The 12,839-nt window shown below is 41.8% G+C and overlaps 1 protein-coding gene across 5 annotated transcripts in view; it reads left to right on the plus strand.

Moving 5' to 3' along the window:
• Positions 1 to 12,839, plus strand: part of LOC147030026 (receptor-type tyrosine-protein phosphatase beta-like) — a 267,673-nt gene that overhangs the window by 99,281 nt on the left and 155,553 nt on the right. For 4 of the 5 annotated variants that reach the window (XM_085873693.1, XM_085873696.1, XM_085873697.1 and 1 more), the window contains 3 exons: positions 3,857 to 4,114; positions 7,766 to 8,023; positions 8,442 to 8,699. In XM_085873693.1, coding sequence (XP_085729819.1) covers positions 3,857 to 4,114; positions 7,766 to 8,023; positions 8,442 to 8,699 — 774 coding nt within the window. The remainder of the gene's footprint in view (positions 1 to 3,856; positions 4,115 to 7,765; positions 8,024 to 8,441; positions 8,700 to 12,839) is intronic. The other variant, XM_085873694.1, reaches the window with a different exon arrangement.

The raw sequence follows: 12,839 nt of genomic DNA on the forward strand, positions 1-12,839 counted from the left end.
TTGTCTGGATCCAATGTACCGAAATAACCACGCAGTATTGGCTCCCGGGGATTCATGCCCTCAGAACGTCTGGTCGAACCGGATCGCTCTACCAGCTACGGTGGAGTATCAGCTTCCACCTCCCAAGTCGGCTCGGATGCAGTCGAGTGGGCCTGCCCAGGATGTTCCACCTCCAATGTACCGATTACCGGGGATGAAACCCCATGTAGACTCTGATACGAACCATGCTGGACCAATATAAGGATTGACGGAAACAGACTGGGTTCATTTCGAATAAATTTATTTACAGCAAAATCAAAAGACTGTAAATCAAAAGAAGAGGCGAGACTTGAACGACTATGCAGGAATTTACAATGATACATAAACACTTATACAATTCTACTTGAAGACGGGCCCACACGCAGACACACACACAAAATGAAAAGAAACCCCAGAGTCTTTATTTGATCCTTTGCAGCCGTGAGGATAGACGAGTTGGGGGTCAGAGTTCATGGTTACCTGTCGTCGCAGGAAAGTGTGCTTGGTAATGCGGCACCTCACGTGGATAATGGTCGTTGGTGCACGGTCTGGGAGTTCGTGCCAGGCTCGTGGCTCGTGGCGGAACTTGCGTGGCAAATCGTCGGAGCGCCCAAACTCCTCTCCGTGCACGTACCAACCACGACTCCTTCCTTCCTCACACCACCCGACTCAGCGCAAAACATGACTCTTGGTAGGCTCCTCTCTGTGCACGTCCCGACCACCACTCCTTTTCAGACTCCTGTCCGTGCACGTGCCGACAAAACCTCTTTTCCGTGCAGCCAGCGTGACCCAAACTCTCCCAGTGCCAACCACAACCACCCTCCGAGTCTCCGAGATATATCTCCTCCTACCATGGGGGAGGGGCTTTGGCGAGAATCATCTCGCTGTCCGTCCCTCATTGGCCTACGGCCGCACTCTACCGGGGCGGAGCCGTGGTCCTTGCAAGGACACACCATATTCTCCACCTGGCCACGTGGCCTCGCTCGCACAGAGCAAGAGGGTCTGCCTTGAAAGGCCCACCGTCCAAAAACTATCGTTTGTGGGGCCTGAGTTCCGGAACCACGAGCCCCCCCCCCCTCCTGAGGAAACTAATTTTGGGACCTGCATGTTGAGTGCGCATGGTTTCCAGATTCGTAACAATATATTTGTATGTGTGTGTGTGTATATATATATATATATATATATATATATATATATATATATATATATATATATATATATATGTATATATATATATATATATATATATATATATATATATATATATATGTATATTAGGGTGTTCCAAAAAAATGAAAGTTTGATTTTTGCTGCTCCCTGATTTTGCCTTTGTTCCAATACCTCATAAGAACTTATAGCTCAAAAATGAACAAAATTCCATGATATTTAGAGGTTCCTCAAGTTGGCACAATTATGTCCATTATGGAGAGGGCATTTTGCACTGCAATGTCAAAAAGCTCATCTCGGTCTCCTTGGAAAAACTATTCTTTCATCCTATATGACTGCTGTGGTTTTTGAAAATATCAAACAAACATATTAATTGTGAAGTGTACTGCGTTGTGCATATTCGACCGCAAGTTGTCAGTTACAGTTTAGCAAATTTCAACAATATTGTGCCAACTTGAGGAACCCCTAAACATCCTCCAATCTGCTTCATATTTGGTGTGTATGTTTCTACTGTCAAATGGAACAAAGGCACACCCAGGGAGCATGAATATTCATACTTTTATTTTTTTTTTACCCCCTATTATGAAGCACCCATATATATATATATATATATATATATATATATATATATATATATATATATATATATATATATATATATATATATATATATATATATATATATATATATGTGTGTATATATATATATATATATGTATATGTATATATATATATATATATATATATATGTATATGTATATATATATATGTATATATATATGTATATATATATATATAGTGTTGTGGATTCTCACCACTCTGGCGTGCGGACGACCGCTTTTAGCTAATTGCGGCCGCGCCCACCGACCGTGGCAATCCAGTCGCAGCTTTCTGATCAACGCCAAAATCCAGCTTTGGGTATGTTTTTAATCACACCGTAAATCAGCCAACTATTCTGTCCGCGTGCGACAGGGTCTGATCGCCGAATTGTCGATTTACCTAAGTATGCGCGCAGACAGAAATGCCGGAGATTTATACCTCAATGGGACCTGCTTGGAAACGAGCCGCTTAAGCACCTCGCTCCATTTGCGATTTGCTGAGCGGTGTATATCGCCAAGCCCTGCCGGATCCGATTACTTTATCGGCTATTTAAAAGCCAGCTAATATCCCGAACGCAATACAGCAGCTCAATTGAGGGAAAGGACGCAACGAACAGGTGGACATTCACACAAGGACATTTATTTGTAACACGTATGCATGCAAACACGTATGCAATCAAATACGTATGCAATCCTGCAGTCAGTAAAGCAATGTAGGAACCAGCAAGACAAAGAACTACAACCGTTCTATTATTATGTACACAATCACTTAACAGCTCATTACTTGACGGACAAGGCGCCACGACATTCATACAAAGAAAAACCCCAGGAAAGGAAAGAGCAAGAACTGGACCTTGTGGTCCTTTAATAGTTCACGGAGCTGTGGAGACCGCAGGAACTCCAAGAGGCCGTGCTGGTAACCTGCCACCTTCGTGGTGACTCGTGGTTGACCCTCGACGTTTCATCGACACGGTAGTTGGCGCCGCGCGACTTGCTTGGCCCAGGCCCCGCCATGCGGCCTCGTGGTTCAGGCCTAGCCGACGAAGCCTCCGAGGAACGAACGGGCCTTTGCTCTTTCGAGAGTTGATGCTCTTTTTAAGAGCCGCCCGTTCCTCAGCGTTGGCGACCTCTCTCCGGCTTTCTCCACCTTCCCGTGGTTCTGCACGGCAGGCTGGCTGCGCTCCAAGCTCCAACTGCCCTCCACTGGACTCGAACCTTGCCGGGCTGCTGGCTTCTTCCGACTCTCCAGACTTCCACTCTCTGCATCTCCCCCGACACTGCTTGCTTGGCGTTCAGCGCACCTTTATATGGGGTCCGTGAGTGAGTTTGATCTCTCACCCCTCACCTCTCACCCCTCACCTCTCACCCCCCCGCTGGCTCCGCCCTTTTGCGATTCTGATCTGATCTCTTCGCGAAACGCGGAGAGAGCGGACGTGGTAGAAATCATCAGCCGTGCAAAGCGGACGTTGTAGAAATCATCAGCTCCCGCGTCTGTCGGTGGAGATGGCGCTCGTCCGTGGGATTCGCCGTGGGTGGCGAAAAGATGGCGGCGTTTGTGGAGATGATGGTGAGGCGATGTTGTGGTTGCTCTGTGGTGGGGATGGCATGGTTGTTGAGATAATAGTTGTGGTTGGCTCTGTGGTGGGGATGGCGTGGTTGGTGAGAGGCGGTTGTGGTTGTTAAAGTAGTGGTTGTTCCAAAATAAAGATAGCAAAAGAATAATGGCTGACTCAAAGATCACAGCCCGGTTACACGAATAAATTCCTTTAGACATCGGTGGGGAAATCTAATCTGAACACTCACTTATTGACATCACCGATTTCTGGGAAACCTGAATGGTGTTCTGTGAATTTCCACAACCGTAACACGATATATATGTGTGTGTATATATATATATATATATGTATATATATATATGTGTATATATATATATATATATATGTATATATATATATATATATATATATATATATATATATATATATATATATATATATATATATATATATGCTGCTGACCCCACACTTTCATGCCTTCTCCCATGTAATGAATCGAATGTTCCCTGTGTCCAGCTTTGTTGCCTGTGACTGGAGTGAAAATTGAAGATACTTGGACGGCTCTCCGTGTGACCTGGAACCCTTCACTCTCATTCCACAATAGCATTCACGTGTACTTGTCTCACGGTGGTCATGTGATTTTCAGATTGGTATTGCCTGGTGGTACTTATACCCACGTGTTTCACGACTTGCGTCCAGGTCGGCAGTACAACATTGGAATAACCACGATCAGTGGCAACCTATCGGCATCAAAAACAATCACAGGAATGACAGGTGTGTAAATCACTGAATGTATAATGTTAATGAGTTTTCCTGTAAAGTTCACAAACACCCTCCCTCCACCCCTCACCCCCACCAACCTCTTGGACATGGTGATCGAAGCACGTTGTGCTTGCGACGTCACACACCTTCACTAAGTGAGTTATAATGAGATTGTGAGACGTTTCTTCCTTTTTTGAGATGCCATTGACCATGATGGCCTTAGTTTGCACGGACTCAGTGGGGTGGGTGTGATAGGGAGGGAGATGGGAATCAGCATCTTCACTCCATTGGTTGGAATTAAATAAGGTGAAATGATACAGTGGCTTGTAAATAAGAAATGCACATTTGTTACTGCTTGCAGTTCACCATATTATTTTCATTTGAAATTTTAACAACATAGCTAAATTTGTAAAGTACTGAAGAGGGTGGAGCAGGATATCCCTGGCAAGAAAAGTGTGGCAAGATCTCCCCCCCCCCGCCCCTCCTCCCACAATCTTATAAACCCACATGCACAAAGCAAAACACAGGGTTAACCAATTAGTTTACTTTGTCTGTATCTGCAGAGATGAGCCTATATAATGGAGGAACGACTTAATTTCAAATTTTTATTATTATTACTATTACTTTTGTTGATGTTGAAAGCTACAGGTATGGACTGAATAGTACTCATTGAGGCCAAGCCTTAAATAAAAGAACTGCATGAATAGAAAATTAAGGAAAGAGAGGATAGTCTAAGAGTTTTTGAGGAAGTAAAAAAAAATCTGCTTTTTGAAAAGGGGAAGGTCAATAAGTGTTTGGGAAGATGTGAGAAGGTCAAGAGTTCCAGAGTTTGGCAGTGGAGTGGAAGAAACAAACATCGTCATGGCCCACCCTTGAATTGCCAATGGCTACACAATAATCATGTGATGTAGTGGCTTGTCGAGTGTTCCTTGGTCTCACTAATGGTGGAGGTACACAAGCAGCAAGTCCTTATGAGCACAAGCCAAAGTAATATTTGTAGAAAAGAGAAAAAGAGTCTACTTTGCGGCATAATTTGAGTGGGTCGAGCTTTGAGGTCACATTGGTAGAGTTGACAAGTCAAATAACTTTGGATTGAATTCTGTCCAGTAAGTATGTGGAGCTGGAACCTCCCCAGATGTGAGAACAGTACTCTCTTCAAGGATGAATCAATGCTTTATATAGTTGGAGCAACTATTCGGAGGATAAGAATCTTCAACATCTGAACAGGACTCATAATTTATTTGAGGCAGACTTAGCTATTTGAGTAATGTGTGGATTCCAGGATAAATTTGATGTTGGAGAGATACTTAGTAGGTTTATTGTATCACATGGTGTAATTGTTGAGCTTTCAAAGGAGATTTGAGAGTTGAGAGGAATTTTATAGCGAGATGGGAAGAAATTGAATTTTTGAAGCATTAAACTTAACTTGATTACATTTGCCCCACTGGGAGATCTTGTCCAAATCCGAATTTAAAGAGGTGGCTGTGATGAAACGAGATGTAGATCGAGTGAGGGGCGACGGGGCAAATGGGAAAGACATGGAGGAATGTAATGTTGAGTCATCAGCATACGAGTGCATTTGGTTATTTGTGGAAGAAAGAAGGTCTGAGAAAAGAAGGAAGATTATTGGAGACAGAACGGAACCCTGAAGTACACCGCTGTTGATAGGGAAGGGGTTTTATGTTGAACCATCAACAATTATGGAGATAGAGCAGAGTGAAGAAGGAAAGCGGAAAGAGGGAAGCTTGGATATCAAACCCCGATGCCAAACTCTGTGAAAGGCTTTTGAGATATGAAGGCCTACAACAAAGGATTCCCTAAAGTCTCTCAAAGAAAAGGCCCAGACATTCGTAATGTAAGAAAGGGTATCACCTGTAGATCTTGCTTTGCGAAAGCCGCATTAGTGGTCATATGGAAGACTGTGACATTCAAGATGCTTGAGAAAATGGGAATTAAGGAGACATTCAAATACTTTGGAAACAGTAGAAGTCAGAGCAATAGGAATTGGAAATTATGTTTTGAACACTGTACATACAACATGAATCAGAACACGAACCTGCAGCTTAGCAGTACTTTGGCTATGAATTTGGCAAATTGTATTGAATCCCGTCCCGTTCGCACATATGCACAGAGGAGTCGGGTAAGGTTTTTTTATTCAGTCAGTCTGCCAGTCAAATAAAATTGAAAATCATTCCAAAGAGGAATCTTTTTAGGGACGTCTTAAAGGGCATAACCAACAGGCACAAATAACTAATTTAACATGTTCAATAAAGTGTTGTAAATGACAGTTCATCAATGGCAGTAAACTTACAAATCATCATTTTGACTTTACACCTTTCAAAACTTCTATTTGATTTCAATTGAAGAGTACACCAGGGCATTTAAGATCGGCATCTCCCGCAATGAAGCCGAGTCTTTGGGCCTCTCACTCAATCACCGCAGGTTGGTTGGTGGTCTTTCTGTCTTCTACCGACTCCTCTCCAGCCATGCCCCCCTACTCTCTCTGCGATTTGTCCCCACCACATTTCCACAGGGCGCTCAAGGTCCGCCAACAACCCCCTTCTGGTAAAACTACCAAAATCACGAATCACTGCTCATCTTCACTCTTTCATTCCTCTTTTTTCCCGCCTTTGGAATAAATTTCCTCACTCTATTCTTTCCCATTCTTCCCTCCAGGCTTTCAAAACAGCTGTTCACCACCACTTCTTATCTTCCCCCATCCAAATCCTCGATCTTTTCTACCCCCGATAATCCACCCAAGCCCACTTCCTTCAATTCCCCTGCTTTCCTTCCTGAAAGTCCCTGTAATGTCCATCTTCTCTTCGCCATGTTCCCCGTCCCATCCCCATCCCTCTCCCTTCCACAGTTCACCTAATGTGTCTGTTCCCCACTGTTTTGTCCCTTCCACTCCCACCCCTCTTGTCTCATGCCTCCTTGCTGTGAGTTGGGTGTTAGCTCTCATACGAGCCTCAACCAAGGTATACAAAAAAAAAAAGAAAAAAAAAAAAAAAGAGTACAATTAACACTGAAGAACACAAATCACGTTTTTGCATTTTCAAAAACCTTCCGTTTACCAGTACTTGGAAAAACAGTCAGCTTGGAAAAAAAAAAAAACTGCACTGAGGGCAGAGTAACTTTATCTCGTGCCTGGATCGCAGAGTCACAGATTCAGCATTCATGCCCGAAGGGCAGAGGAACTGTGAGATTCATCATTCAGACAAATATGGCAGCATGCAGCACTGTTTGTTTAGTGCAAAATGCAAAGCAACAGTTGAAAATACCAATCCCATGTCCTTCTTTCCAAGACTATGCAGGGTAAGGTGTTCTGTGAACTCTCTCATTTACATACTGCATACCTGTTCATTAGTTATTTTGTTCAGTATACTGAACAATTTAATTTTAAAATTGCCTGCTCAACCACGTCAACCAAAAATACCTTTGGTGTAGACATTCAGCATATTCATCATATATCCATGTCTGAGAAGGTGATGTGGTGAGTGCACCATCTTGTCCAACCTTTCCTGCTAGGAGCATCTTGTCCACCTGATTCTACAGGAATCAATGCAACAGGCCTACAGTGCCAGTATGATATTCAAAAGTTACATCAATTGAAGGTGTAAAAAATTAGTGATAATGCTGGATTCTTTATTCCCTTATCAACAGCACCTTCCACGGTACAGAATCTAACCTGCAATGGCACAGAGTTTTCGGTGCAACTGCGATGGAATGCTCCCTTGGGTGACTTCAATGATCTCAGTGTCGAGTTAAATGACCAGGCAGGTTACGTGGTCAACCACACCCTACCAGCAGATGCTGTCAGCTACACCTTTGTCAACCTTTCATCTGGCATGCTCTACCGCATGTCTGTGGTAACACACAGCCACTTACTCCACACATCTACCTCTTGTGTGGTTCGGACAGGTTGGTAAGATGTTTCCAGGTTTAGACAAACTTGATGTGCAATATGACTCGGCGCTTCAATTATAAACTGTTGGTCAAACTACGACAACTCCAACAAACCATCCTTATAGACATTTGCTGTGGTTTCTCATGAGATCTGACAGAAATCTTATCAAATCTCATGATAAATTATTGTAATGGTAAAGAAGTTGAAGTAATGTAACTCTCCTCCGCTGTGTCATCGTTGCATGTTGCCCTTTCTCCTTTCCGGGAGCATCTATTTATCACGTTTACAATTATGGCGGAGATTACCTTTGGTGACCAAACAAATATATGGCCCTGACTCTCACCTCCACCCCCTTTGTAAAATATCGAATAACATGATCTAATAAAATTTGCATAATAATTCAAATGTCCCTTACTTCTTTCCTGTGTCCAGCTCCATTGCCTGTGACTGGAGTAAAAACTGAAGCTATTTGGATGGCTCTTCGTGTGACCTGGACTCCTTCGCTATCATTTCACAACAGCATTCAAGTGTACTTGTCTCACAGTGGTCACGTGATTTTCAGCCGAGAATTGCCTGGCGGTACTTGTACCCACGTGTTTCACGACTTGCGTCCAGGTCGTCAGTACAACATTGGAATCGCCACGATCAGCGGCAATCTCTCAGCAACGAAAACAATCACAGGAATGACAGGTGTGGAAATTACTGAATGCATAGTCATGGTTCCTGGGTGTTCATGAATTTTCCTGTAAAGTTCACAGCTACCCCAATGTCCTTGGCATGGTAATCTAACCATGTTGTGCTTGTGCTGTTGAACTTTATTGAACCCTGTTGAATTTTAACAATGACAGCATATATCTTTATAACATATGGTCTTTATTTTTTTCTCCCGAAAAGAAGATTTGACCGAGAGGAAGATTTGATCGAAAACAAACCAAGCACAAATTTGAATCCAGGCATTCAATAGATTTTCTTATTTTTCTTTTTTTAGCTTGATTATCTTCAGTTGAGACCATGACTGCGAATGTCCTCAATAACATGAGCAAACTTGGGTGGATGTTAAAAAAGATTCTTTCCATTCTCTCAAAACCATCACACAGCTTGCGAGACGTCACTCTCACACTTTGTGGAACCAGTGTCTGATTCCCAACTGCAATATGAAGCCTGGGTGGTTCTGGCCATCAGCATAGTGGAGAAGAGGAGACTTGAATTAAGAAACAAAATTGAATACTCCACAACAGGACCAGAGAATGACAAAAGGAAATGTTACAGCGGCACTCGTGGAGAAAGATCTACTCAAAGTTATGAACTGAGCTCAATTAGCACCTTTGCATACAAAACAAATAAGAGCAACAAGGTAGATCACAATGAGGAAGAGAATAATGGACAACAGAATGAAGAAGAGGAAGAGGCGGTTGACAATGTACAACATAGGCTAGATTAGAAGATGAACTGGCTAATAAAAGAGGAAATTAAATTGATATCACCCAAGGAAAGACCACATATCCATCGATTAAAAACAATAAACAGTTGAAAAAACAAGAAAGGAGAATAAACCAAGCAGTCACTAAAATGCTCCCAAAATACCTAATCTGAGAGAAATTAACGATGTGAGTTTTGCAGCAGCACTCTATGTCCAAGAGAAATTATCAGGTAAATGACGACAAAAAATGTAGATCTGATAACCTGACCAGAAACAAAACACCACCATGGAAACGGAGACTTGAGCAGCAGAGAGACTGACTGATGGTGGAAACGGGACAAATAGAACAATTCAAGAGGGGAAACAGAACTCCAAAGCTCATGAAAATAATCAGACAAATAAAAAAGAAATGCAGCATCGAAAACAATGGACTCGACCCATTAGCTGCCCAATAATAAACTCCAAATACAACAGATAGCATGGAAAATAAACAAACTATGATGAGGCCAACAACAGAAGAAACCAAAATATGAAGTTTGAAAACAACCTGAAAAAGTTATATGCATAGCTAGGGAAACAGAATCAAAATGTGACAACTCCCCCTAAAAAAAGAGGACCGAGAAAAATTTTGGAAAGGTATGTTTGAAGATTAAAAAAGAACTCGGCAAGGAAGCAGAGTGGATATGACAATTGGAAAAAGCAACATCTACAGGAAATGCACCCAATGACAATTGATGAGAAAATTAGAAAACATCTCGCAAAAGTGCTGAACTTCAAATGCCCAGACTCAGAAGGGATTCCAAACTTTTGGCTGAAGCAACTACATGCTCTCAACCCTCACTACGCTCAAGCATTTAACAAACTCATCCAAGGGAAATTGTCAATGGACGAATGGCTCACAGAAAGCAACAATCTTCTGATTCCCAAATCTGACCCATCTACCCAACAAATATAGACCAATAATGGACAAACCTTTAACAGGTATAATCACTGATGCAGTTTATCACCACCTCACTCAACAAGGAGCTTTAGAGGCAGAGCAGCAAGGATGTAAAAGAGGATGCTATGAAACAATAGACCATTTATTGTGAAACAAAACTATACTCAAAAACTGCAAGTTCCGACAAACTAACTTATCCACAGCCTGAATGTATGAGAAAAAAGCCTTTGATGGTATCCCACATTCATGAATTTTAAAATGCATGCAAGTATACAAAATTGACCCCCAGATAGTCACACTGATTGAGAAAGTAATGACTCTCTGAAACACAACTCTGATGCTACCTTACTTGGAAGAAAAGATTGAAGTCTCAGCAGTATGGATACAACGTGGTATCTTACAAGGTGACAGTCTTCCCTCCCCCCCCCTCCCCCCCGGTTTCGTCTGGCTCTGGACCCACTGAGTAACCTCCTCAATGAACAAGGACATGGGTACAGTTTGACATGCAACAGAAAAATGACCAAAGAAACAAGAAAGTTGACACACCAACTGTACATGGATGATCTAAAACCCTTCACACCGAATGATAAGAAATTGGCAGATCAACTGAAACTATTAAAGCAGTCCTAGGAGGACATCCGGATGGAGTTTGGTCTTGACAAATGTGCCAAGTGCCCGTTTGTACAAGGACAATAAAAAAGAACAGACAACATCTCAATCAATTGAAGTACACCAACACAGGAACGAGAAAAACGAATCATCCTACACAGACCTCAGAATAGAAGAAGGCCCCCAGTTACAACACAAAGAAATGCATAAAATAATTTGCAAAGAGTACCTACGCAGAATAAGACTACTTCTGAAGTTATCCCTCTCTCCAAGAAACAAAACCAAAGCTATGAACCAACTTACAGTGCCGATGTTCCAATATAGCTGTGCAATTATAAACTGGCCACAATTGGAGATCAACATTTTCGACACCAAAACAAGGAAACTTCTAACTATTCGCAAGATATCCTACAAAAACAATGCTAAAACCAAGGCTGTACTTACTGAGACGAGAGGGAGGGGGTTTGATGGAGCTTAATCGAGTGCACAGAACATTGTGTGTGTGCAGGACCGAGTGCACAGAACATCGACAAGGAAGGCTAATTGTAATGGCGGAGTATGTGAAAAGCTCAACAGAGTATCGGATAACATTTGTACACGAGCAGGAAAAAAACAGATCAGAAATGGGATCCTTAATACACTTGGCAACAAACTTCCAAAAACAGGTGCAAACTAGAGGGGAGCACTCGGTAGAGTGCAAAACCTCCACCGCCAATACTGCAAGGTCACTCAAGTGAACCTGATATCCTATTCATTCAATTTGACGTCAACAGTGCTCAGAGTTATAGTTTGCAACTTTCCCTTTTACTTTTAACTTTTACATACTCAATTCATTCGTCATAACTAGATTACTTGAGACAGAAATTGATTTTACGTGGGTATATCCACCTGAAGTTCCAAAATCAGCTGCAATTATAATTTTGGCATGTTTTTTTTTTGTTGGAAATCACTTATAACATGTAAAAATGCAAAAAAAAAATCAATTTTGTTGAAAAAAAAGTTGCAAAATTTTCTTAGTTTTTTTTTCGCTAACAATTTTTTTTGGGGGGGGGGTGGTTGGAAATCACTTAAAACATGTAGAAATGCAAAAACAAAAATTCAAATTTTTTTTAAATGCCCACCATAGCGGCCATATTGGACTTTGGACCAAGTCCAAAATCTAATGGCATGATCCTTGGACCATACCTAATTCCCCCACCAAGTTTCGTCGAAATCCGTCGAGGAGTTTTTCCGTAATACTGTTCACAAACAAACAAACAAACACAGGGGTGAAAACACAAACCTCCATCCATCTTCGATGGCGGAGGTTAATTACGGATACTACCCAGGAAAACGAAACAGAAACAAACACAGCTCCAATGATTGCAAAGAAAAAAAAGGAAAAATGACAAAAATAAATATCAGCAGATATATTCTGAAAAATGGGAGAATGACAAAAGAGTAGAAAGATTTGAAAAAGAGCTTGACAGAACAGGGATCAACAAGGAAGGCTAATTGGAATAGCTAAGGAGAGGTCAAATTAGTTGGGATGGAGAACGAGTCATCATCAATGCCCAAGACAAAGGACATTACACTAATGCTTTTAATAAAATGGTGGGATTGAGCCAATTGGCCAAATGCAGGTTTTGTCGGGAAGAAATAGAAAGTACCAGCCACCTCCTCTCGGGATATAAAAAACTCATGTCGGAACAGCTGTACACAGAAAGACATCACAGCGTTTGCCGAGTAATCCACCAGTACATCTGTATAACATTTCAACATCCTGGTCCCAGAACAATCATGGAAACAAACCAAATCTGATCCTTGAAAATGAACAAGTAATGCTCACGTATAACAAGAATATCCCATAAAGTGTGGACAT

This window comes from Eptatretus burgeri, chromosome 3 (genome assembly GCF_056783735.1).
Source record: "Eptatretus burgeri isolate ZD-2024b chromosome 3, Ebu_testis_v1, whole genome shotgun sequence".
Taxonomy (NCBI): Eukaryota; Metazoa; Chordata; class Myxini; order Myxiniformes; family Myxinidae; genus Eptatretus; species Eptatretus burgeri.